We start from the raw sequence: 26,254 nt of genomic DNA, 5'->3' as shown, positions 1-26,254 counted from the left end.
CTCGTTTTTCGGCCATAATCTTTGACCCGTTGCTGTTGAATATAGTCAACTCAAGATGCTCCCGATATCGCCAATATTCAGCGACAAGATTGCAAAGGGGTTAGTCTAATTTTCATGTGGTCTTCCGCTGCTCAAAATTCATGTCCCAGAAGTTATTTTGAAAAGCCTTCGTTACCATTCGGCCCCTTAGGAACTAAACCAAAACTGTGTATAGAGAATCTTGGAATACATCGTCGAATACATCACGATTCCTTCATTTTCCGTCGTATCTTTTGAATCATTGATCGCAATGTCCTCACAGCAATCACAGTTGCGCTTGTCAGAGAAACGAAACACACGGATGACTGGTAGTACAAATGAAATAATTTTAAGATGATACTTTATCAATAACATGATATAAATTACCAGATCGTCATTATAATATCACACTCGTAGATATGCTTCGCAACGAATAATCGAAAGCTCGAATAATGTATAAGCATATTACTTTATTGCACTTGAAAAAATACAACTCACGGGTTAGGTTAAATTCGTTACAGTTGTATCAGTGTTTTAGTATTTGTACAACTACACAGACATATATCCTAGTGCCTAAATCGAAATTCAGTAACTTGATTTAAGTTCAAGGATTTTTCTATCTGCATAACTCGTACCTCAGGCGCGACGATTTGCTGCCCATTCTCAGTTACAGTACATACTAGTAATAAATTTGGTTACATATGTGCAAAGTCAGTCTTGTTATGAACTATAGGAATGATAATCATGCAATTTATAAATAGTATAAATATTTCAATATTTTTAGTGAATTATAGAGGATGTTTCATGATAAATATTATTCTTGAAACATCGGGCATACTCTTTGAAACTTGGTAGTTCGAGAACAACGTAAACAGAAATTGAAGCAGCTTGTTCGTTCTCTTTCATGATTCAACAATTTCAGTTTGAAGCTCTAAACCTATTTTATAATAATGTTATGTCGCAGTCAAGCACATATTGCTCGAATGACAGAGAAAGTAGCTAGTTTATTTGTTTTATACATGAATAATCTCTGAATAATCAATGGCTAGCAATATTTATATTTCGAAAGTTATGATTAAAACTTGAAACTGCCATCTGGATATTCAATCATAACGATGTGACTCGTATTCGCATGGAATAATAATTTATTTTGCCTATAAGTACAGAAAAATTATTATTATGATTACGATAAATCTAGCTGGTTTATGAAATCATTTCAACAATAAAGTGTGAGTATATGGGTGATTAATATGTAAACTATATAATTAAACGATTAAAATCAACAAAAAAATTAATCGAAAATAACACGACTAATTTGCATAAATAAGTGTTACACAACAGTCACCCTTCACGCGCTAAATAAATTATTTAAAAAAAATGTTCACATAAAATATGATAAACTTAGCGACATACATTTTTAACAAAAACCAAAAATGGTGACATTTCAACAAACTAGTGATACCGTTCGACTTACATGACGCGCGGTGCATAAATGATTGTCTCAATCGCTCAATAATGTTATTGCAAGGGGGAAAACTCAATATCAATAAAATCCACACACGGAGGTGTGAGTTAGAATTTGCGTTATCATAAATTGGAATATCGTTTTCCAATCAAATAAACGCCAACTGAAAACCAACAGTAATACACATGATGTTATGTGATCGGTGCATTCATTCCTTAATTTTTAAGGAAATATCTAATTTACGACGTATTATTTACTCGAACAACAGAATTTGCTCAACACATTTCCACATGATTTCAGAATAACGACTGACAGTAAGTAGTTAAGTATAAAAATACAAATCGGAACTTTTAAATTACTATATTACGTGCGAAAAGATATAAAAATTTCTAATCGCACATGCCTCGAATTGGATGTGGTCCATATCCTCAATTGCCCATCTGGCATAATGATTATTATAGCAAAATGTCAAATGTTTTAAGGCCGACTAGCAAAATTTAGATACACTAACAACCGTTACGTATAAGTAACACGTGTAGTGAATGGTTATCTCGTTTTATCACAAGCGATTGACGCAGGCTTGGAAATTAGTATTTTTTACTCTCTTGACCCGTGATAAAAATTATTTGAGAAAAACTGTGGGGAGGCACGCCCGATTGTGTGTTGAAGAGAACGGATTTATTATTACATATATTCCATGCGTGATCGGTATACCTTCTAGTTTACCATGCATGCTCTATGTATGTGTGTAGCTTCGGCACCAAGAGGGTGACAAGGCCAGGTGAGAAACCGTTGGAGATATCCAGCAGGTTTCTCAGGAAGAGAAGATGGTTTGTATTTTCAAGTTCAAAACTCTGACCGCTTGCTCAGAGAACAAGCCTCTTGACACCACATTCACAACAGAATTTCGCTGGTTCGGGAAATCTAGATCCGCACTCGTGGCAAAACTTAGACATCTTCAATTTTCCCGGTGTAACTTCAGCATCCCCGTGCTTTAGCAATGGTTCCTGCTCGATTCTGGATCCTACATCGTTCGTGCTGCGTCCATGGTTGGAACATTTGCGATTTAGACTACAAGGACAAAGTTTATGGTGATTTAGGCATGCGCAATCTTCTCATAACAACTCCTATTGTTACAACGTATAAGAATATAGCTTTGAAAAAAATGTCTAAATTATCACGAGCGGTGACAAAAAACATCTATAATAATAAAATGTCATGATAAACCCGGTGCAAATATTTGAAGGCATTATATTCCAAGTTGCAAAAGTGTCCGAGATCGAAATACACGATCGTGTAGCGTAAAGAAAAAAATAACCTGCTGTAGGCAGAGTCGGCACTCAGCTTGCTGTGGTTCTGGCGTTTGTAGCTATCCGGCGATGATAATTCCTCGTCGCTGATCATCCCGTTGCGCAGCCTGCTATCCGGAACCTGGCTGGACATTGAGGTAGAGACGGAATCACTCTTTAGGAAGGATTTCAGGGACGGAAAGGAAGAGCCGTCGTCTTCGAAGGAGCTCAAGAGTTCGTCGAACACCGAATTTGATCTTTTTATGTCTGCCTCCGAGGACAGCATTGAACTAAGGCTCAAATTACTCCCGGACAAAGCCCCGTAGCCATTGTTATTCGACGCGTTTGAAACACCCGAGTAATCATTCGTATGTGATATCGATTTCTTAAGTGAACTCTTGCGCTCCGGTGCTCTAGGTGCCGATGTAGCCCTTGTAGAGCGAACTGAATGCGACCTGTTCATGGCAGGCCGAACAACTTTCGGCGAAACCTTTTCAAGAATTTTACGTGACCTTTCTATCGAGCTAACAAACGTCTTGCCACGACAAGAGTTCGCGTTAACATCTTCGTCTAACGCAACCTTTGACTTGTCGATAACCACGCGTCTGGTACAGTCCTCTGTCAGTTTGTCGAAGTCGTTTGCGTCCCGCGTTTGCATCTGCAAATTGTTTATAAAAAAATCCTGAGTCGTGGAATTCGTCTCGGTCGAGTCGCTAGAGAAGTCAGATATAAAATCGTCAAATTCTGACGGTGGCGCGATAACGGAAGCGCGTTTATTAGCCCGCGGTGAAGAGGGATATTTGACAAAAGCTGAGGAATGCGAAAGCGGGAATTGCGTGACTTTTGTATCACTGGGTGGAGAGCGATTGCCCTCCAGCGGCAGACCCTCCGTCAGGAACTGATCATTAGTATCCGCGAACAACTCGTTGATTTGCCTTTCAGCAGTCACGAACGGGTCGTAGTCCTGGTTGGCTCCGCTGAAAACAGCCATCGCCTTATACTCCGATCGCTACTGTGATGGTGAGACATGGTCACTACTGACCAATCGGTGCAGCGAGTCATCAATTAAGAATTGAGGACCACAATGCTTACGTATCCAAATATATAGCCTACATCGCATGCACGTGTATAGCTGAAATTTTTGCATGCATTAATATTCTAGTTAGAAGTTTAATCAATGTCTAATCAGTACGAGTTTTCACTAACGTGTCAATGTGTTTTGTGCACTGCGCAGCTAAAGTTTTTTAACTAGTTACTGGATGTACGTGCCATTGAAACCACATAGACTTACATTCTACGTCTAAGCATGAGATTAAAGTTTGGTGGACTTCTTGAATAACTACGGCGGACGACTCGAAACGACAGTTCACTCCTACGAATATTAAGGAGGGTTAGTATGTGACGTTTAACGGTTAGTCCTACCTTGGACGTTCGATGGAGAGAGGACTTCCAGGTTGGATAGGTGGAAGGAATTGGCTTTTGGGATTTTTCTTGATAAATCGAAACTTTTCTTTCGGAGGGTAGAGATTTATAAGTCTGTGTTGGGACACTCTAGATGCTTTTTCCCAATACGTTGAGTCCGATGATTTTTTCTTCTTTTCCACGCTCTTTGAAGCTACGACGACATCTTCTGCCTGGTTGATCTCCGGTAAAAACTTCGGCAATCTTTCCGTGTTAATGGCACTCCTGATCGGCTGTATTCTGCAAATTTCTCTGTCATAGCAGCCTGAAGAAGAAATCAACTGAATGCTCCCCGATGCTATATCCATCATTGACACCAGACTGTCAGTACTCCCTCTTAAGATATTCATGTTCCTACGAATCCGTCGTTGCGTATCAAAAGCCTCTTGGCAACTTGATTTTGAAATTACTCTCTCCGGAGACCGCGGAGTCTTAACCTGAATCACATTCGAATCCGAAGCAACTTTCGTAATCTTTTGAAAGCCTCGATCATCCTTATCGCCCATCACAATTTGTTCCTTACCAAAATCAACTTCGTTTGAGTAACTTCCGCCGACAGTATTTTCGCTGTCATAATCAAAGTTGTTGTTTATATATTTGTCATATATTTTCCGCACGTCGACGTCTACCGAGACGTCATCTTCGAGCGTTGTCTCCAAGAAATTTCTTGAATCGGTGAGCGTTGCATTCAGACTGTAACCATCCCCAGGTTCATGACCAATCACTAGATCACCTTTTCCAACATCCGTCTCATGCAAATCTTGTTGCATTGGGTCCGTTTTACGTCGCTTCTCTATTGGCTTATCCTCGAGGGACTCGTCCGACGCGGGGTTGTAATTCTGGGACGTACCATGAACTGATCTTTTCTCTATTACGTAAGTCCCGCATCTTCGTCTATCACCACACTCTGGCTTTAGAGACCCGCTCAAAGGGTTCACGCCACTGTATTGATGCGATGACGAAGACACTGTGTCAATAGATCGTGTTGATGATAGTTGGGGCGTCGTGACCCTGGAAATTTCGTCGTCGATAGCGCTTGGATCAGGAGCTGACCCGTCGTGAAAACCATCCAACGATTTAAAGGAGCGATTTTCTTTTTTCTGAAGATCCAAATGCTTTAACTGTTTTTTCGTTGTTTCTAGTTTTTGACCACGTCTACCTAATCTAGCCGTAAAGTGATCGCTAAACCAATCCTTTCTCGAATTTTCACCCTCTTGTTCCTGAATAACGGTTCCAACCTCTTCCACTGAAGCTTGTAGACGATTCTTTGATGGTTTTAACGAACATTTTCTATAGTTGCAATTTTTACTTGAAGGACTCGCCATCAAGTTCACAGAACTTCTTGGAGATGGAAATGGAGAAGCCTTTAATTCGAACGAGGAATCGAATTCTGAATCCACTTGCGTTGGATTACGAGGTGCACTTTTATTACCTCTTTGGCAGACCTCGATTTCTTGTGACTGCGACTCACTGCAATCCGTCAAAGCCCGCTGCTTCCGATGTTTTAAAGGAGACTTTGTTTTAATAGAGCTTCTCGGAATCGGACTAACGATGTGAGCATAAGTTTGCTTTGCATCAATTTGCGGGTTCGATGGTAATTCATAAATCTTATTAAAATTAGTATAACTCAAAGGCTGTTCTGTGACCAGAGCTGTTTGATCGAGAGGTTTTAAACGGGGAGTGAGTTTTACAACGGCATTTTTCTTTTTCTTTTTCCTACGACTCACCCTGGTTGATTTAACTTTCGGCGAGTCGTTCTGAACAGTTATCTTGCAAAATGTCTCCGGTGAAGGCTGCACGGGTGTTTCAATTGGCGTAATAATCACCGTTGTTTCCTGAAGTGCAGGATCATTCGCTGTAGAATGGATTAATTCTAGTTCTAATGCCATTGACGCCTCCTGCTGCAGCGTGGTATCAGCTAGCCATGCAATTCCTGGCTCTGTTGACAATACAACATCTTCTTGAGCACTAACGTCCTTCCCAGCTTCTAGATTCTGTACTGTATCAGGCATATCATCAGCATGATCAACATCAAGATTATCTAGAACAGGTGTGCTAGTAAAGTTGACGTGTCCATTGAAATTCATGGGACTTGCAAAGCAGTCCAAGTTACCATGGTCTTCATAGAAGTTGATTGTGGACTCTGAGACAGTCGTCATCATTCTATCTTTTACGTAAAATTCCACCCGGGGGCTATTTTTTATTGGTTTCCATTTCCTCGGCGGGATTAATAAGCATAGTGAATCGGGGTCTGAATCACGTGACTCCTTAATCAAATAAGTCTTATCAAGTTCTTCTATATTCTTAACCCAGGACAGTTTTGAGGTATCAGCGGTATTCGCGACTTCGGATGGCCGAATGCATTCCATGACTTTTGGGGACACTATCAACGAACTTTGGCGATGGCGTTCAGCAGCTTTCTCAAACTCATCATCTTCACCACATTTTTCACTACAAACGATCTCTGATACCCCAACCCTACACTTCTCACTATCCTGCTCTTCAACACTAATATTTTTCATTTTTGAAGTATCCGTATTGCCTGTCATTATCTGTGAATCTGTTTTCTCCTCGCTGATCCGTTTCCAACTGGTCATGCTATGTTCTCTATGAATGTTGCAAGGTTGGACTGACATGCCGATAACGTCCTGATTTACATCGATGTCATTTACTTTTGGGTTATTGTAACCTCTTACCGAAAGCAAATTAATTTTTAATTTCACAGGCTCGCTGCTAGTGGACTCGTGTATCTTACAAAGACGCGGTGACAGACTGGACCTGATTTCTGACCGACGCGCTGACTTTGGGGGTGGCGACGTATTCTTAATGGTGGTTTTGACAGATTTTGGGGAGGCGTTAGGCAATAGGGGACGTCGAGGATTTGAGGAAGAGGTTCGAGTAGACATGGGTCCGGACTCGTATTCTTCGGCCGGCCTGAGGAGGAGGAAACAGGGTCAAGGTCATCAGGAGAAGGCAGTTAGCTCCTACATGCTTTAGTAAGATACTTTAAATATTACCAAAGGAGTTGAAGTCGTGTGAAAAAATCAATTTGGTCGTGAAGAAAAATAAAAAACAATTTTCTACTCCTAACAATTGCAAAATCAGTTGATAAGTTACCAGTCTTCGAGTTAAATATTTTCTCGGTTTTAATACCTCAGCCCTTTCCCTTCTCCTCATGCACCCTTCTACTTCAAGTACTACTAATGTTATATTATTCACTTGAATCTAGTTCGTCCTACCACAGTTCTAATACTCCCTCTCACCTGTTAGTCCGATCCACCAAGCGTGATTTCATGGGCCCAGGTATATTCGGTATTTCTTTGGTATGCCCCAAACGTCTGCTGCAAAAGGAACTCATTAAAATGGTCATGTCAAACAACAAGGAACGATACAGACTACACGAGGGCCGGCTGTAAATAAGTTGCAAAGCCAGTGGTCTAGCTACTGACAGTTGAGTCTGTGGGAGATCTTTAGGCTAGGTATGCGACAAATGGAACGAAGGATGTAGTTGAGGAACGGATTAAGAATACTCACGCGGCTGCTGGCTTCGATTTCACAAGACTGTCGCTAGCTTTAGCGCAGCTGGGTACAGATGCGCTTTCCTTAGGCTTTGATCCCGGTGGTGACATTTTGCTTGCCGTAGATATGTTCACTGTCGAACCAGGGGAATACTTCTCTCGGTTGGTCAACCGGCGGTTTCTCAGTGTCGGTGCTCGGTAGTTTATCCGAGCTTCTAGACGCTCCTTCGCAATGTTTGTCGCTGGGCTTACCGGAAGACGAGTTGCACGTTCTTTGCACCAAGCCACGTGCCGGTCGTAGGCTTTGATGCCGAATTGCCGATTGCACGTGGGACATGTACCCTTCTCGTTGGCACGAGTTGGAGCCGTCGTAGGGGCGACAGCGGCCACCTGCCGCGGTGCCGATACGTCATCCTTTGCAAACAAATTTATCCCTTTAAAGTTCTGTAAAGGCTAACGGCATTTACACAATTTGATACACCCGGTGTTGTTACGTTTCATCGCGTGGGTAGGTCTTAAGTGGGCGTAAAAGGCTGGTTAATATGATTCTCTACTATACATAAACACGAAACCTTGCGTGGGTGAATCGATCACAAAATCGCGATCGAGGCCAGCGCAGGACTGCGCACATACGGAAGGATAATGAATAAGTGAAGGTTATCAGGTGATAAGCAGGTTGTGCAATATCTTGCTCATCTATGCAGTAATAAGTATATGGGGATTGCATCGAAAGGGTCTTCGTGTCGAGGTCGAAGACATAAATGACTCATAACACGACGGTACTCTTTACTGGGACCATTTTTTTTTCTCTATTATGCATACATAGGTATACAGATACAAATATTGCAGTGGGTAGATTAAAAAGACGCACAATATAGTCTTTCTCGAAGTTTGTCAACGTGGGTGGAACGAGTTTGAGATTTTGGTGCGAGAAGGCGTCAATTACTGTAATTCGCAAAAACATAGTAATAATATATTACAGCCGAGCCCACGACGATGTTCCTGCGAATGATAGAATCATAAAATTCGGAAAGTTCGTGCCTCTACATTTGGTCAGAATCTATTATAAACCCGGAAACATACGTATGAAATCTTAAAAAACGTTACCTGATCTAGAAATATACTATAGTGATTAAGATGTCCAACGATTTCGAAAGAAGCGAATGAGATCACGGTGGGGAAATTCAACTCACGCGATAATCTCGTGAAAATAAACCAAACACACCAATACCGCTTCGGTTTTAAATAACGAATCCCTTTGAACTGCTTCGTGTCTCGATTGTAACTTTATAGGAGACTTTCTATTCCGGAAATCAAAATATATTTTCAGCGACTAGAGAAACCCACCATATAACACTACTAAGAATAACTTACAGATATATTATAATGTAATATAAGTTGAGCTTACGGCTTCGCCACGGGCAGCTCGTATGGCACGCAGAAATTCATCGTGCGTCTGTTTCCAGGTGGTCTTGGGCTTGGAAGATTTGTCCTCGTGGATGGGCCGCCGTTTTCCCTGCTTAGGCAGAAACTCGGCTAGATCGGTGCCCTGGATACGCTGTTTGGCAGAGTCGAAGGGTTTTCTTTTTTTGGCGGCTGCTCGCTCGCAGATCTTTGTGTGCTTTTCCAATGATTGCGGCTTGAACGTCCGCGAGCAGATTGAGCATGGTAGAAGGACCGGCGGCGCATCTGTGGCCATTTACCAATTTTTATTTTTTCCTCCTTTATTATACTTTCTTACGTCTTTGTTTATCACACAGATGCGTCTTACGCTAAAGTTATCACTGTTTTATTGCATAGGGTTTTAGTACTGCACACGGCTACACTGATTACACGTGGAACAAATCAGGCCAAACTGTGTACACAGAAGTTACAAGCCACTAAAGTTCCGGAAGTTGGGTGTTTCCTCGCTCTCGCGAAACACTGTTCAAAGTTAATTAGAATTGCTAAAATTTTCGCCTTCTTTACCGATCAATAAATGTTCATTTGCCTCAGAAGCGTGTCCGCTCGACTGCCAAGTATTTAGGGTTAGTACATAAAACTGTTGAGTATTTTTTTCATTCTACCTCACCGCAAGTGAAACTGTTAACCGCAATTTTATCATTGGCTTAGATCTAGGCTGTGAAAAAGTTTCCAACCCCTCTATACCCGCAAAGTACCGGAAGTTGGGCTTTTCTGGCTTAATAAACTTTTGCGATAATATTTAAAGTATTCACCGATCAATAAACGGTGTTAATGCGGTGATGTTTTAGCTTGACTTATGTACAAGACACACTTAGCATGACCAAGGATGACGAATTTGACGGCTGTACAATCACTGCACCATAAATGGGGTCCGAGAGAATACTGAAATGCAAGTTGAGTGTGACTAATGTAAGGTAGATTATCTCTCGCAATGGGCATGACAGCAGACTTGACACTTGAACAAAAATAACTGACGAGATTTTGCTAAATAAATCTCTCGAGTGGACTGTGAGGGTGAAATTTGTTCTGATTTTGGAAAAAATAACACCTGTTTGTAAACTTTTTCATCGCGTAACTGCGAGAAATAACACCGGCGGAATTGTACACCCAAAATTTTCTAGTATACAGCTTATTGACTTTACCCAAACGATACAGCTAGAAGCAAGTATAAGGCAGTAGTTAACGTTATTAGCGACAGCTAATTATTTACATGCATAACAGCACAGTAATAGGCTTAGGCATATCTGTACAAGCAACTCCTTGAAGCAGATTTTTAGAGAATCTTATTTGATTAATCATTAAACGTAGGAAATGTAGTACAAATACTTTTGAATTTGTGTAATATTAATTAGGGGCATGAATCTTATTTAGAGTAGCTCAATTATGTTCTGAATAACTAATTATGTTGTGCTGAATTCGCTTGTTATAACATATCTTCAGAGAAACGAAATTAAAACCACATCGATTCCGAATTTGCCATATAAGAATTGGTTACGATGTTGGCTGAATCTCTTAAAGCTTTCTCGCGTGCATACACGTGTCTGCCTATAAACTCCCGACTGGGAATTTGTGAAGAAATTAGAGGGTGGCACGAATGAATCATCATCGACTAAACATCCAAGATATATGAAATAACACCGCGACTGTTGCAGACAGCGTTATAACCGATTAGAGTACTTATCACGAACGAACGAGGTCAAAAATTGCGATAGTAATGACATAAGAAACTCACTCATAACGTGCAATTAAAAAAATCTGGGCAAAAAAGTAGTGGATCAACTATTATCCTAACTGTTTACGACATCGTAAGACCCGGTTAATTATAAATTGAGAAATAAAAATACACCAGCGTACAAAAACCTCGAGACAGACAGTATAAAACGGTAACGGACACTTGTTGAGACGGTGTATTTTTCTACAATAGTTTAGGATCGGTTTACGGATATCGCGCACGGCACGTTCGCTACTAGAAACTGTCGAGAGTCGGCTGACACCTGCAGCAATTTTCAGAGTGCGCGGCGCGAGTTTACGGCTCGATTCATCGGACGCGTTCTCGCCCCCGCATCCGTATCGCCTACACGGGAGCAACTTTCCATTAAAGGAATATGCGCGGACATCCTTAGGAGAATATTCTTGACGAACATCGTGGACGTTGCCGATTTTTCCCCTAATTATTCCAATCTCCAATGCCTTATGTCTTTATTTTGGTGTATGCCGTACCTTCTTCCCGTGATAATTTCGCGGCTAAAGAATCAACCTGCAAACGACGGATCTCAGAACCGGGCCTCTGACCTCTCGGCCTTATACCCTCCTCCCGCAACGATTCCGATAACGAGTCCACCGTGGCAGCGGACTGTTTGGACACGCAACAGAGCATGGAGTATAATGATGCGATAATAACTTGTACAAAACTAATATATACTGTACTGTGGACCGCGTTTTAGAAAGAGGCGCGACTCACTCTTGAGATCTGAAGAGACTGTGCAGCGCGGATAGGTGTAAGGTATAAAGCGAAGAGTGCCCACTCCTACACTCCTCTTCCCTGTTGTGTACGGTTTAACTTCGGCGTAAAGAGTCGAGGCTCTAGCGTTAATTCATAAAGAAGGTTATTTTCGTCAACGGGAAGAGAGCCGGAGGCGAGTTTTTATTTCGTATACGCGAGGAGTCGGGAGCGCATTCGAGCCGGTGCAGGAACATCTGCATATATAATTAGAAAATGCTACCGGCATCTAGAACGTACATGTGGAATAGGAGACGCGGTAGACGGTGCGCCGGTTTTTTTCTCACGGAAATATACATCGGCACTTTCGAATTTATTTCGAACGCGATCACCTGACGACAAAATTTAGCTAACACACAATTGACTATTTGACAGCTAAAAACTCACCCTCAGCGTCTGCCATGTTAGTTGTTACGGAAAATAAATGTTTCCATGACAACGTTAACACCGACAGACGGACTCGAGGCGCTCGCTTCGTCATGCGTATAAGCGAGAACAAGATAGCAGCATACCAGCTTCGATCAATTCAGTTATTAACCGTCGGTTGTTTCGTATTGTCAATAGAGTGAAGATGTTGAGACAGTTTGCTGAAATGTTAGGGCAGCTGAGACAGCAGGTGGAATTCGGATCGAGGGTATGAAAAGTATTAAACGTTACGCCGCGTACTCAATTTTTATTTTATTATCTGCGCAATTGGCAGTAGGTAAACAAACATCGGCTTATTCCACTTCCGAGAAGCGGCTCTGCGCGCCCGCCATTTTTTCCGAACTTATCCGACGCCGGCCGAACGTCGAGCGGGATTGTTTTGAACGTGCGTTCCACGTTCAAACGCACGTATATACGTATATGTATAACACACCTTCATCTCTTCCATGCGTTTCAGGTGGGACGATCTATTACAAGGACATTTTCCACAAACAACAGACTTCTCGGTCCAGAGAGATACGTGGAAACTACGCAAAGCGATGACGGCGTACGAACGATTACACTCTGTCACTCACAATCTAGAAATTCACTCTCGCTGCATACCATGAAAATTCTCATCGACGATGTGACCAAAGAACAGGACAGTCTGTCTCTTAGATCTATCGTCATACGCGCTACTCCCGGCAAAGTTTTCTCAGCCGGTCATAATCTCAAGGAATTGGTGGGTATATAACAGCCATGCAATAATCAAATTGCATGCAATAGTACGTTGTTGCATCTTTTGATACGTTTTTCTTGGAACGTGGACCACGATATAATTACAATAATAGCGACGATACGTTTCGTTCTATTATTCGATATGACGTATCGAGGTCTTGCGACTTTTAGCCACCGCAGTGGAAGAACGGTGCCCACGCACTCAAAACTGTATAAATTATAATACATAATTAATTATACCACCTTGCAGCGTGTCAAGGAATATCCATCGCTTGACTTGATATAGGTTAACGAATGTATAATACTATACACGGTGATCCACGTAATCGACGTCAATTTCAAGTAACTTTAACTCTCAAAGGTATAGAGTTGTTATTCGGATGTCCCCAATATCATACTAATTGTTTCGAATTTATTAACGTAAAATAAAGAATTTCATTTGAATCAAGTAAATCATCGCAATAAATCCTAAGGCGTTCATTCTGAATGTAACATTTAATTAATTCTTTTGTTTTAATCAATATGTTATTTGTTTCTTATTGACCGTTTCCACATAAAAACTGTTTACTTAATGTGAAGAAAGAATTTATTTAGATGGCTGAATAATGTTTTTTATCCGGGTTCAGTAAGCGATCTGGTTCAGTGGAACAAATTTTCAATGCGGGTAGGTACGCGTGACATTATTATCTGCCGTGACGTCTGTCTGTTCATTACGCTGTTTTCGTTATACATTACACATAAATTTTTCTTGGTATAAACAAAAATACGAATTACAGCATTAAAAAATGTATCGTGTAATGCTACGTTAAAATTCAAGCACGACATGAATCTCGACGCGCTTTCATAAATAGTTACCTACATATAGTGTCTTTCTTTTTCACCTTAGATCACTGACCATCAGTTATCGAAATAACATGTACACGTAACGTATAATACCTACCACACCGCGGTAATAAATGTATTCGACATTACCTGTCGCTCGGAAGTTTATAACAACTTGCGTATTGCATTTTCATCGAAAAAATATATCTTATTCATAATGAATCCAGGAATTAATTGGTACAGAGAAAAAATGCATTTATGAAAACTATCACACATAAACAATGAATAAAAAATGAGTAATCGTTTATCTTCGGAAATAAATGAATGGTAGGTGTGTTCGGTTCTGAGGAAAAGATTAGTTTATCTAAATGAAAACAAATGTTTACAGTTGGAATAAACATTTCTCTTAAACGTATAAACATTTATTTCCTTCAAATAAACATTACACAAGTATGGAAAATAACTTAACAAAAATTTCGATCTTTTCTCTGGTGTCAATATGTCTACCGGGCTCACCTAAGATTCCTTCGTCATTAGACAACAAACGATGGTGTGCAACACCACAAGGAGGTCTTTGCTACAGCCGGGAATCTTATGAAAGCACTGATGCAAAGTCCGGTACCCGTGATAGCAGCAGTAGATGGATTAGCCGCCGCAGCCGGCTGTCAATTGGTCGCTGCGTGTGACATGGCAGTATGCACGGAAAATAGCAGCTTCTCTACACCTGGGTAGAGTGCAATTACATGTGAAAATTAATTGTCTCTGGAATACTACTCCTAAAAAAAAAGTGCATGGAAACGCTATTAAATTTCCACAAGTTTAAAACAAATGAAATAATCATAAATAATTGCGCCAAAGAAAATTACTTTAATATCAATGATCCAACGTCCATTATTTTAGGGCGAACTTTGGAATATTTTGCTCCACACCCGGAGTATTCTTGGCCCGAAATGTTCCGAGGAAAGTTGCGGCACACATGCTTTTCACCGGGATACCAATTTCCGCTCAGGAAGCACTCAGAGCTGGCCTAGTTAGCAAAGTAGTAACCGATGCCAGTAAACTCGGTAATTAATTGAATCCAGTCAGATCAGACGTAGCAGAGTAGTAGCCCACTTTATTTTAGTCGATAAAAAGTTCCATAGCACACACGTGTGCCATGCATCAATGTCCACTTTGGAACTTTCGGAATTAACGATCGTGAGTGGTAGAAATTTTTCACGTTTGCGATTCGGTCGCAATAAGGGAGAAAAAAGCTAGATGAGTTATAATTATAAAAGGTGATCGAGAACGGAGACGGTGTCTAACAATAAGCTGTAACGGTAACGGGGGGGGGGGGGGGGGGTGACTTTTACTTGAGTATAACTATGTCATAGAATCTAGTCTTCTTAAATGTCTAGCGTTATCAACCTAGTTCTTATGTTACTAATTGGCAAGAAAGTGACGGCTGCTACTGTAACGTAACCAAATATATTCTAATGAAAGGTTTTTCTGCATTTCATAACATTTTCAATTTATAGATGAAGAAATCACAACGATTACCAGCGCTATCAACGCGAAAAGTCGCTCGGTAGTACGTCTAGGGAAAAGATTTCTTTACGAGCAACTGGAGGTCGACACTTTGACGGCTAGTTCTATGGCGAGTGAAATGATGGTTGGGAATCTGAGGCTAAAGGACGGACAAGAGGGTGTCCAAGGTTTCCGGGAAAAACGGAAACCAGTTTGGACACATGACTACGAAACGAATCACTGAAAGAAAAAAAAACATTTACAACTGTTGACTTCTGTGATGAAATGGTTTTGTACTTGAACTTTATTATTGTTAAACTTTGTTGAATTAATAAACATATATACATATATGTATACAAACGTTAACAAATCGCTGTATCTATTTATTTTTTACCACTTTTAAATTCAATCGGTTTATCGTACAATCAATTGGGTCTACGAAAAACCGACGCTGTTTTTAACATCATACAAGTTTATTGCTCCATATACGTAGCGAGTGACGATAATAATATCTGTCGACATTTCTAAACCATAAGTTTAACGCAGGTAATCAGAGCGTCGGACAATTATCCAAGAGGGAAATATTTATCGCTGCGGAAGCGTCCGCGACAGTCATCTGGAAATAGTTTAGATTCAGATCTGTGAAAGCGGAAATAGTTACAGTGATGCTTGTCAGAGCTAATTGAGTCTAAGACACTCACTTCCGGAGGTCACGATAATGCCATAGCGATTAATAACCGAGACGGAGCGAGAAGTTTCACGGAAAACCGACAGTTAATCTCAGAGGAATAAAGTTTGTAGACTTGATCGAAATGAGTGTACGTCAAATTATTTGTGAATCTAGTGAGATTTTCCAGAAGGAATCACGCAAGAATTACATGCAGTTAGTCACGTAATCCATTTTGGACTCCATTATTATGACGTACGTGACATTCCCGATATTCCGACTACCCTACAGAAATATGTTTACGAGAATTAGATTCGTAATAACTGTTGTGTCACCATCCCGCCGATACTCGGGCGATATCGGCGAAGTTATCGTCAATAACGCGAATTTGCAGATATTAATTAAAACCTCGCAGTGGGGTAAATGATTCGAACGTAAATGAGCAGACTGGACACACGCGTTATGTTGTTTACTGATAAAAAGCGTGAACTTGCCTATTCGGGGCAATCTGACAATGAGTCGCGCAGATTCCGCACTTTACGAATATACATAAATTTATCATACTGTACATCGGGAAAAGCTTTCGAAGAAATTTTGTTGAAAAAATGAACGGACTTTTTTTTCACAGTATTCCACTATTCGTCAAAGATTCTACTTTTCTTCGAGCAACCCTTGACTCGATAGATAATGAGGTTTTGGTGACCCCGATATTATGCAATCTGCACATTCACAGATGATGATCACGCGGTGGTATCAATATAATAATTACTGACTGATATAGTAACGCGTTGAACTAGTCTCTTGTTTATGAATGCGGCTAATTCCAGATCTTACACGTCAGTTCTGACAATTGCAAATTACAAAGACGTGTCAATTATTTTTACTCAATAGGTATGTACGCAACATTCACGTAGATGTATTCTGCTCCAAAGAGGTTCCACGAACATATGATAAACACTGTAGTATCAACGTTTTTTGTAGCATACGTATCGTGTATCATATCAACATATTTAGTCCTTGAATTTGTTATTCCGGAGATTTACCCGAAAATGACACGACAGATGAAACATTAATTCACCTCAAGGACTGCATTTACCTATTATCAGTTTATTACAAATGTTCGCAAGGATTGGCACCGTTCCAAAGAGTGAGCGTTGTAAATTGCAGTTATAACAGGCAGAATCAAAGATAAAAATGAAATATGTGTATATTTCTTAAAGTGGCAATTCATGGTAGATAGCAATTGCATCGTACTAGATTATTCTTACGTATACACTTAAATAATTATAGCACTTGAATACAAATTACTCAAATTACACTCACGAAACCGAAGGGAATTATTTTACGGTGCAAAGAATTATCCCAACAACATATAATAATATAATATTATGAGTTCACGAAATTGTAGACACGTACATTATCTCGTCGAAGATAAAATACATTTATCACTTGACTTTCCGTGAACTCGCCACAAGTGGTCCAGGGATGCGTTCGAATTGATAGTGAGTCCGAATGAAAATTTGCAATGATAATAACGCACATGTAACTATGACGCTCGGAACGGTGTAATAAAAACTAAATACGTCGTTCCGCGTAAGAGTTTCGCATCCATCGAAGTGACGCACTGGGAACCTTTTTGTTTTTCTTTTTCTTTAGACCAAAAAAAAAAAAAGAATGAAAGAAAAACGTACAGTTTCAACATCGCGCAACAAACGTCCGAGATGTTGACAATGTGCATTTCACTCGCCGCGTTAATCGTATTACGGGTACGCAATTTTCAAAGACTTAAGTGGCCCTCATCCACAAGATGATAGCAACACGGACTGTTGATACGTTAACGTCACAGATTAATCCCTCCTATGCCCGGGTCTTCGCAAACTTATAAAACAGCTAGCGTCGAGTTACCCGAAGCCAGTTTGATATCTGCGCTATTCGAACGTACCGATTCTCATGCGTTAAGCACTAAAACTTTTCATACATGTACAATACAGTGATTGTGGAATTACGACACTATAGCTACACGTTTTCATCAATTTTTCAATATATGTACATCTCGGCTAGTTAATGATATTGTCTACGAAACCTCTGCAGTCATTCTGTATGAATTTGAAAGCGATTAAACTGAGTTTTCAAGGAGATAAGAAAAGGAAGACTGAACTCAGTCCTGTGGGTCGAAAATCGGTCAGCGTGAAAATCACGACTCCAAAAGATCAAGTCGCTGAACTGCTTTTCGAAAACTGTACTGGTCAGTATAATATTGTATTATATTATATTATATGATGTATAAAAATACCGTATCTATGGATTTGTGTTCATTTATTGTCTCTTGCACGTTATAGCTGATGTATGCATAGAATTATAACTAAGTATATAACGAGAAATAAAATATTGCGCCGAGATATTTAATATGATGTGAGAAATATAAGAGTCGACAGTAAGTCCAAGTATTTATCACGACGATAATAGCCCGCCTTATTTAGCGATTGTGAATTATGAATTTGGAGATTACGTTGTTGACCACATCATATAATGGGCGAAAGAGCTTGCGGGGAAGAATAACGGTTGCCTTCCGACCTTCCAGTGGGGTCCAGGTCATTCTGATAAAACATTGCAGACAGTATACTGCCGACTGATTCAGTCCAAGCTTCACATGTCTTGTCTCCGTGCAAATAAACTTTCGATGATTTGTTTTGCTTTGTGTAGAGGTATTATATGCCCGTCGCACAGCTAACCGTATCCGAACGATTCAAATTTCCCACTGATCAGTGATCTCTAAACTTTTGCTACAATGTACGAGAAAGAAAAGAAAAAGAAGAAGAAAAAGTGAATTACGAGAATGTGCGGACAAGCATTTTCGGCTGTCATTTCGTTGACCTTATCTCATGAGTTGATCATACAATTTTTTACAGAGTGCAAGAGAATTATGTCTGCTGTACCACAGGGAGTATTTGCGGCGCGAAAAGTCCGCGAAAACAAGGAAAGAATCTGGTTGATTTCAGAGATGAACGCTACGGAAGGTGGAAACGAGAATAAGGGGAACTATCACTCGTACACTAATGCCAAGCCGATCAATCAAAGTGAGTATACACTACACGATTGTTACAGAAATTATCGTCACTCGCCTCGTGTAGAAAAATCCGTACATTAATTTGAGTTGCCTAAGTGTATGAGAGAACTTTATACGCTTCGCTATTTAATCTTCCTTGACCACTTCGTATTTTGAACTATTTCTCGTGTTTCACTGACATTGGCAACTATTTATATATTTTTTTTCAGGCACCGAGTTAACACCGCTCAAGTACAATAGCAAATTGATGAACAGCATATGGGGCTTGTACAATCGCTATTCGGTGCACAATTTCAAAAAAAATACCGATTCTAAGGATGGACTCTCTTCGACGGGCTGGCGAGCACCCTTAGGCCCTTTAGCTCCCCAGAATCCCGTCACACCCCGTATGAATGGCTGCTAGTTGTAGTGCCCTAGGGCTTCATTTTATTCGGTAACTCCCAGTTATCCGCGAATTCACTTTGCACAGGCTCGTTCGAAGTATCGCATATAAAAGTGTCGTAATTATTTTCAATTCAAATATTCCAACGAATCATACGCGATAACATAATCGGATTTGTAGGAAATAATTGAATCTCAGCGATACTACAATTATTATTTGATGAACAAATTACTACGTAGAACTGAGCCTGTGCAATAGAAGTACGCAGATTATTCAAATATATGTAACGTGGAGGAGCTCTTTAAGTAGAATTTCATGTATAATAACCGTTCGTACATCTCCGTTCAAACGATATTGTGATTATACCAAAGTGATCAGTACCGGAGTCTCACTCCGATACCATAACGAATTGTATACAATTACACCAAAAAATACACATATTTTCTATATAGATACGTTTTTACAAGATACAGACATTGATGTATGCCTTATACATTTCTTTGACGATTCAACATTAATAATCCTTCTGCATATACAACAAAATATATTCGTTTACGAATGTCTGGCTGGAAAGTACGTCCACGCTTATCCACCAGCTGAACAATATAGCAATCGCATGTAAGAAACTGTGATTTTTAAGTCTGACGTGAACAGATCGATTGCATGAACACTAGTTAAGTTTTACATAAGTACCTTTCGATCGTATAAGCGATGGCTCTGCTCCGGAAAACGAAGTATAACGAGGACTTCAAAATGGCCAATTTCGTCTTCGGGAATTGCATTTCCTTGAACAGCGGTGCTAATCTCAGTCGAACGTTTGAATATGAGGTCAATGGATTATCTTTCTCTTTACAATACAAAAAAAAAATGCAATCGCAACACAAAGTATAGAAAAATCTCGTACTTATCTCTCAAGTATTGGTAAGTTTCTTCGTAATATCTAATTAACACTTGTGCTTCCAAATTTTTACACACATATAGATATGTGTGCGTCAATTACAAAACACAAGTTTCAGATACGGAGTACCGCTAATTTTTTTTCAACATTCTGTGATTTATATTTATCGTACTTATTTGTTAACGATCCGATTTTTTTTTTTTATTTAATCACAGGAGACGTTTTAGCTCAAATTCCTATTTAAATCTGTAACATTTACCTTCGATTATTATTATGTTTATTACTATTAGTACTATTATTGTTGTTCGTGTAATTACTATTATTATTTTCGATATTATTATTATTATTATTATTATTATTATTATTATTATTATTATTATTATTATTATTATTATTATTAATTTTATTGTTGTTGTTGTTGTTCTTGTAATTTTTTACTACCGTATTTTTAATTTCAACATTAAACGTCGTTTCGTCAGTTTAGTACTATTAAAAGCAATACTAGAAACATAAGAAATCAGTCAGTCCAGAACTTTGGATTTAATACAAAATTTGAAGTTCTTAATTGCGCGACATTTACATAATATTACCCTGAAATTTTCAATACATGAAAAGTTTCCTCTTATTAATGTTCGTGACCTCTACAGTCGTTTGTGGTGCATACGTACACGGGTCTGTACAAAACAAGGGCTGAAGGTTGCGTTACATCCGATCCGTCGTAGACCTGGCCAAGTAAAAATTCTGGTCCTATGTAACAACCTCCTTCTACATGCTCAGCTGCAACTTCTACAATAATACCAGCCATGTTTAGGTTTATTTTATACACGTACAAGTATATTAATTTGAAGGCACATGGCTCTGGCTTGGTAATCTCTTTTGATATTTTCCCACTGTGTAAATTATCTCCACATACTGTCAGTAACATTGTTAAATTTCGATGGTACGTACCATATTTTATTTGTGGTTGATGAACGCTGTTTGGTATCCGGAATGGAACAGTTGCAACAGTTATAGGAAAATGCATCTGAAGATCTTCCCCTGCCTTTTCAAATTCCACACTGACCTATAACAGTTTAATTGAACTTGAAATTAATCGTAGTTCAGAGTAAAAATAATAAAGTTCTACTTACAAGTAGTTTGACAGTACAGTTATTTATTTAACTATAATTTGTAGATTTGAATTTTGAGATAAAAAAGACTTGTCATTCTAATACCAGAAGGAATAGTGTACCGTACCTTCAAAACGTAATAGATTTGAATGAGCCGGCAGACACCTAGTAACGTTGGGGGACATACTGGTAAAACCATCGTTTTGGCAGAGTCCCATTTCATAGCTGAACCAGGTTGCACTGGGTCGCCCTTGTACTCTAAAACCATTTTCTGTTGCTCCCTACTCGCTCCAAGAACACCACGGTCGATGAAAAATTCCACGTACTATAGAGTGTCATTTGATTATCAAGTTAGTAAGCTATTTCAAGAATTATAACAATAAAACAGCTGTAACATATATTGATTATAGGAAAATAAATGTAACTTCACCTGTGTCAATTTAACTTTCAGCCAAGCTTTTTCTAATCCTCTGTTGTCCATTGCGGCGCGTAACTTGATGCTCTCTCCACAAACATAAGCGCTTCTTTCTAACTGGGCACTTAATTCTACTGGATAACGCGTGCAGCAGAAACAGCAGGAAGCATATATTTCATTTCCAACCATTGGTTTCTAAATGAATAAATATATGAAGATTATTTTCACTGATTAAAAAATTCAAGCGTGCTCATTACAAATAAACTAGAGTAAAAATGTTGCATGCGGCTTTTTGAAACACCTGTCAGTTCTTTGTGATATGTTATGGAGTCAGTTTTTGGAGATACAAACTCAAGACAAACTGTATAATCCCAACAAATATTTCATATTATTAATGTAACGATGAACGAACGAAGATCAGTAAGTACCAGATATTGTTCATCCATACAGTCTATGTGAGGCCCGATCAAGGTGAAGTATTTAAAACCCTGTGGCGGACTGGCGTAAGGTCTATCAACTGTTGCTTTTATGTAGTATCTAATGCAGCCAGTACGAGATTCAAAACTGCAGGGCAGGGCACTTTCAGGTAAATTGAATCGAAATGGAAACTGATGTTTCCCACGAGGTAATATTGGCACAGGACCTTCCGATGAATCTGTAAATTTACAGATCTTTGAAGTGCTCAATTGAAGCAACTGCAATATGTTCATTGACCACGATATTCAAGATCGTTAGATAGTATGTACATTGAGTTGATGAAATACCTTGGCCCCATATGACCAGCCTCTCGTCAACAAAATATTGATCATCTTTAACGCTTCGTCGATCACCGCTAACGAGTACTTTCCATTCTGCGTGTGCCTGACCCCGCAATGATACCCTAATAGCTGTAATTATCATGTTGAATATTAATGATTAAAGCACGATATGACTTTCTACTATGAATTATTCCAACAAAAATAAAATGCAATAATATTTTATGTAAGAGTAAGACAGTATCAAAATTTTATGAAGTCATAATACATAAATAGTAATAATTCAGATTGCACCTTTCGTTTTCACCTTTCGCCATTATAACCCTTTAAAAATCATTATTGTGGAAAAATGGAATTTGCGTGGAACTTATGCAAAATAAACTGATTCCAGATTTTAACATTGTTAGAGTCAAGGTAATCAACCCTAAATCGCGCAAAATTTTTGATTTGATTTTCTTCGAAATAAATCCACTTTAATCCGGAATCTTGTTAATTTGGAATTAATTGAAACATTTTAATTTACTTACAATGATTCGTTTACTTATGCCGACGATGGATGAACGCGCGAAATAAACGCTATTCACAAACAGTGCAAACACATGCAGGTACGATACTCACATCTCAATTTGAAATTTTCGGTTGTGTGTAAAATGACGTGGCCGTGTATCGTTTCTCCAGCATAATACGCCTCTTTTTCAAGTCTAATATCGAACTCACTTATGTGGTCCATTGTAACTACTAATTGTGCCGTACAATATTTTCCCGCACTTTACCAATATTATTGTCCTCACAATCGATATTAAGTGTACATGTGTACATAGATAATGTAATTCTTAAAAATATTTCAGAAAAAACCTGCATCCAGGGAAAAAACAATTAAACAAATATACGTAATAAATTCTTCAGAGACTGTTATTTTTAATTATACTAATTAACGCGCAAACCCTTTACCACTTGTTTATTTTGATATATTTATTCGTTCGTCGGAAGTTCCTGGCTTCTGATTAACGTCTGCATAAAGTCTTGGAACAGTTTTGTCACACTTACATGACGACTGTCAATACTATAAGTTTCTTAGCGAGATAAATAAATCGATTTGTGGTAGTTTTTTCTCGTCAAATATCCTTACTGCGCGTAGCTTATAGCGAAGGGTGTGGACAATAATGATTCGTGGTTTATTGCACCTCCGCGTTTAAAAACAATCTTAACGAAAAATATTTAAAAATTAGGTTTAGTCTCATTAGTTTTGACATATTCGTCCACAATTCATGTGATATTCTCTTCAGCCTCTCTCAATTTCTAGGCATAAGAAAATAAAAAGTTATCTGTGCCATATTATAACATCCAGCATCCCGGTATATGATTATTTGTATTCACCCTCTAGCCAATCAATGGACCACTCTAATCCAAATATTTATTTCACTCCTGAACGGAACAATGTAAATAAAATACCATTCATTCAATAGACTGTCACTGTAAAATAATTATTGTTGAAATTTGCTACGCTGTTGGATCTTCTGTTCAACACGGGATTTACGCGTTTCCAGAAAACCTTCCACCTTTTCACGTCTCTTCTTATCAATACTGTATATTCGTGACAGGGAACCACCCCTATAGGAGACATGAAAATGGCGGGAGATTCAAATAGCTTGAATTACAATTGGCAGTGTTATGAAGCACATACTTAACCCCTGCAGGACCGGAAGCCGATAGATCGGTTCGAAAGTAGTTTCATCTTTTTCACCATTCAACCCGATGAAAAAGACAGCAAAGTTCTAGGACTTTCAAACTAAAAAGTCGAAAAAATGTCAAAGTCCTGTGAAGGTTAAACGTATAGATATTACAATTTATCATGTTGCATTGCCATATTTTTAATACATCGTATTAGTTTAAATGATAGATTAAACACAAATGACTTTTGGGTGAAAATGATAAAGTATTGGTACAATGAAAAGTGACAAAAAATCGATTATACAGTAAGGATGCTCCTAGTATAATTTTCACCACTTTATTGAAATTAAATACACCAATAGTTTATTTATCTATTCAATCTACAGAACTTTATTGTTATTTACGCATGTACCACTTTGTGCTCACACTATTTATGTGAGTTTTATCTCGCCAAATAGGTACAAATAATTTCACTTGCTGAAGAATTCCATTTAACCTAAGTTTCAGGTACAAACCATTCAATTACCAGTCAGCCAAATTCATTTCTCAACAGATATAACTTTGTCGCGATAATCATGGCCAAATAGAGGGTGCCTAAGTTTAAGATTCTTTGGAAAGGGTACGCTTGCCTTTTTTGGAGATACCAAATCTATATCCACTATGCTGGAAAGTTTCTGGCGAACTTGTACACAGCCTGCAGGTTTCACATTAACTGCAAGAATAATATAAAGACATATCAAGAATCCATTAGAATAGCTAGCTATTTTTTGCTACAGAGAATATTAAAAAACAAATCAGTGATGACAAAATTAATTACTTGTTTTGTAAGGTCGCTTTCGTCTACCAGTATTAAAGACTAAAGACAAATGCTGCTTGCTGTCACTTGCACTTGAACATGTTTCATACAATTCGTTCCCAACTTGAAAATTGTTTTTTTTCCCAAGCTTTATCGATTGTCCTTTAAAGTTCTTGGGATTGATCTGTTGATGTGAAGCAGTGAAACGTAATATGAATAACGATTTAAGAATGAAAGGCAAAATATTGATACTTTTAATATAGCTGCAGGTTACTTCTCACCGTTTTGGGAATATTGAATACCCAAATTTCTTCATCTTCAGAAATGTCTCCTAGGTTCAAATTAGCCTCAGTAGTATCGTAGGTCAAATTTTCATTGTGGAATAAATCTTCTAGCTGTAAAATAAACACGTTATGTGCTTGGAGCTGGACCTCCCTGTTGCACGATCGAAAAAGTGGGAAGCAGCTGCCAGATGGGGAAACAAATAAGGCAAGCAGGAAGGTATACTTGTATGAGTCCATACATTTCCTCAGCCAGGTCACCGATCAGAGTGACAGGTTTGGCTCCAGCTATTGCTCGCTCTTTCTAATTACGGCTTCAGCTCGATGCACAGACCGCGTAATCTATCTCTATAAGTTTATGCAGCTACAAGAATTCATTAAACCTAACCTATTTAACTATTGAAGTACAGACTTAATTAATTTTAGATGACTGCCACTAAAGTCGTTAGGATTTTAAATCTGTATAATTTACCATACATTTGATGGCCTCGGTTTGAAAATTTCTTGTACTCCAGAAATTCGAATGTGATCATCTTTTTTTTCAATTTCACTTTCTGCAGTCCCGTCCGTACCGACATCAGTCACATCACGTGTAGATTCGGTCTCTTTAAATTGTGCTGATGCCATTGATTCGTGGATACTTTTAGGAACGATATGCAATTGAGAATCAGATACTTCTTCTTCTATTTGTTGGTTATCTCTAGGTGACATGAGGAATAATAAGACTTGAACGCGACTTTACACCTAAAAAGGGGCGTCACGCTGAATTTATGCCATGGTAGTCTCTACAAAACATGTGCCTCAGAATGTTAGCGCTCCCTCATCGTAATAGAATCAAATTTTGGAACTAGTTCTCGATAGCGACAGCATGCATGTCGGTAACTAGCCTGTCCTTATCATTATCAGAATGGTAGATATTACAGAGCATATCAGTCACATCAGATTTCATGTCATGGTCGATAATGTTACAGGACTGTTTAAACAACGTTGCTATTCTCCACATGTATGGAGAAATTCCAGAGAATAA

The 26,254-nt window shown here is 38.9% G+C and overlaps 5 protein-coding genes across 14 annotated transcripts; 2 read left to right on the top strand and 3 right to left on the bottom strand.

The window, feature by feature from the left end:
- Positions 1-473: 473 nt before the first annotated feature.
- On the bottom strand, positions 474-12,159 carry LOC124309452 (uncharacterized). 8 transcript variants are annotated; one of them, XM_046773156.1, is made up of 7 exons: positions 12,103-12,159; positions 9,160-9,440; positions 7,768-8,165; positions 7,497-7,574; positions 4,064-4,144; positions 2,802-3,749; positions 474-2,554 (listed from the first exon to the last, which is right to left on the bottom strand). In XM_046773156.1, exons 1-7 carry the CDS (start codon positions 12,116-12,118, stop codon positions 2,350-2,352), a joined length of 2,007 nt encoding a protein of 668 aa, XP_046629112.1. In that variant the 5' UTR covers positions 12,119-12,159; the 3' UTR covers positions 474-2,349. The 8 variants fall into 8 exon arrangements, with proteins under 8 accessions (XP_046629112.1, XP_046629089.1, XP_046629075.1 ...); XM_046773133.1 differs by lacking the exon at positions 12,103-12,159 and adding an exon at positions 11,436-11,730 and having other exon boundaries at positions 474-2,521; XM_046773119.1 differs by lacking the exon at positions 12,103-12,159 and adding an exon at positions 11,436-11,727.
- A 16-nt stretch (positions 12,160-12,175) lies between these two features.
- On the top strand, positions 12,176-15,432 carry LOC124309518 (enoyl-CoA hydratase domain-containing protein 3, mitochondrial). Its single transcript, XM_046773194.1, has 5 exons — positions 12,176-12,349; positions 12,599-12,862; positions 14,218-14,408; positions 14,581-14,744; positions 15,198-15,432. The coding sequence occupies exons 1-5, from the start codon at positions 12,287-12,289 to the stop codon at positions 15,428-15,430; spliced, it is 915 nt and encodes a 304-aa protein (XP_046629150.1). The 5' UTR covers positions 12,176-12,286; the 3' UTR covers positions 15,431-15,432.
- A 2,315-nt stretch (positions 15,433-17,747) lies between these two features.
- On the top strand, positions 17,748-19,753 carry LOC124309537 (uncharacterized). Its single transcript, XM_046773229.1, has 3 exons — positions 17,748-18,098; positions 18,763-18,930; positions 19,130-19,753. The coding sequence occupies exons 1-3, from the start codon at positions 17,918-17,920 to the stop codon at positions 19,321-19,323; spliced, it is 543 nt and encodes a 180-aa protein (XP_046629185.1). The 5' UTR covers positions 17,748-17,917; the 3' UTR covers positions 19,324-19,753.
- An 892-nt stretch (positions 19,754-20,645) lies between these two features.
- On the bottom strand, positions 20,646-24,047 carry LOC124309546 (arrestin domain-containing protein 3-like). Its single transcript, XM_046773255.1, has 7 exons — positions 23,098-24,047; positions 22,489-22,611; positions 22,153-22,379; positions 21,740-21,919; positions 21,437-21,634; positions 21,149-21,263; positions 20,646-20,986 (listed from the first exon to the last, which is right to left on the bottom strand). Exons 1-7 carry the CDS (start codon positions 23,207-23,209, stop codon positions 20,826-20,828), a joined length of 1,116 nt encoding a protein of 371 aa, XP_046629211.1. The 5' UTR covers positions 23,210-24,047; the 3' UTR covers positions 20,646-20,825.
- Positions 24,048-24,448: 401 nt separating this feature from the next.
- LOC124304176 (uncharacterized) lies at positions 24,449-26,032 on the bottom strand. Of its 3 annotated transcripts, none has more exons than XM_046762275.1 (4): positions 25,700-26,032; positions 25,228-25,411; positions 24,968-25,130; positions 24,449-24,862 (listed from the first exon to the last, which is right to left on the bottom strand). In XM_046762275.1, exons 1-4 carry the CDS (start codon positions 25,936-25,938, stop codon positions 24,690-24,692), a joined length of 759 nt encoding a protein of 252 aa, XP_046618231.1. In that variant the 5' UTR covers positions 25,939-26,032; the 3' UTR covers positions 24,449-24,689. The 3 variants fall into 3 exon arrangements, with proteins under 3 accessions (XP_046618231.1, XP_046618233.1, XP_046618232.1); XM_046762277.1 differs by having other exon boundaries at positions 25,705-26,031; XM_046762276.1 differs by having other exon boundaries at positions 25,228-25,341; positions 25,705-26,028.
- Positions 26,033-26,254: the final 222 nt, after the last annotated feature.

This window comes from Neodiprion virginianus, chromosome 1, assembly GCF_021901495.1.
Source record: "Neodiprion virginianus isolate iyNeoVirg1 chromosome 1, iyNeoVirg1.1, whole genome shotgun sequence".
Lineage (NCBI taxonomy): Eukaryota > Metazoa > Arthropoda > Insecta > Hymenoptera > Diprionidae > Neodiprion > Neodiprion virginianus.
The sequence above is the reverse complement of the archived record's forward strand: the minus strand, read 5'-3'. Positions and strand labels throughout refer to the sequence as shown.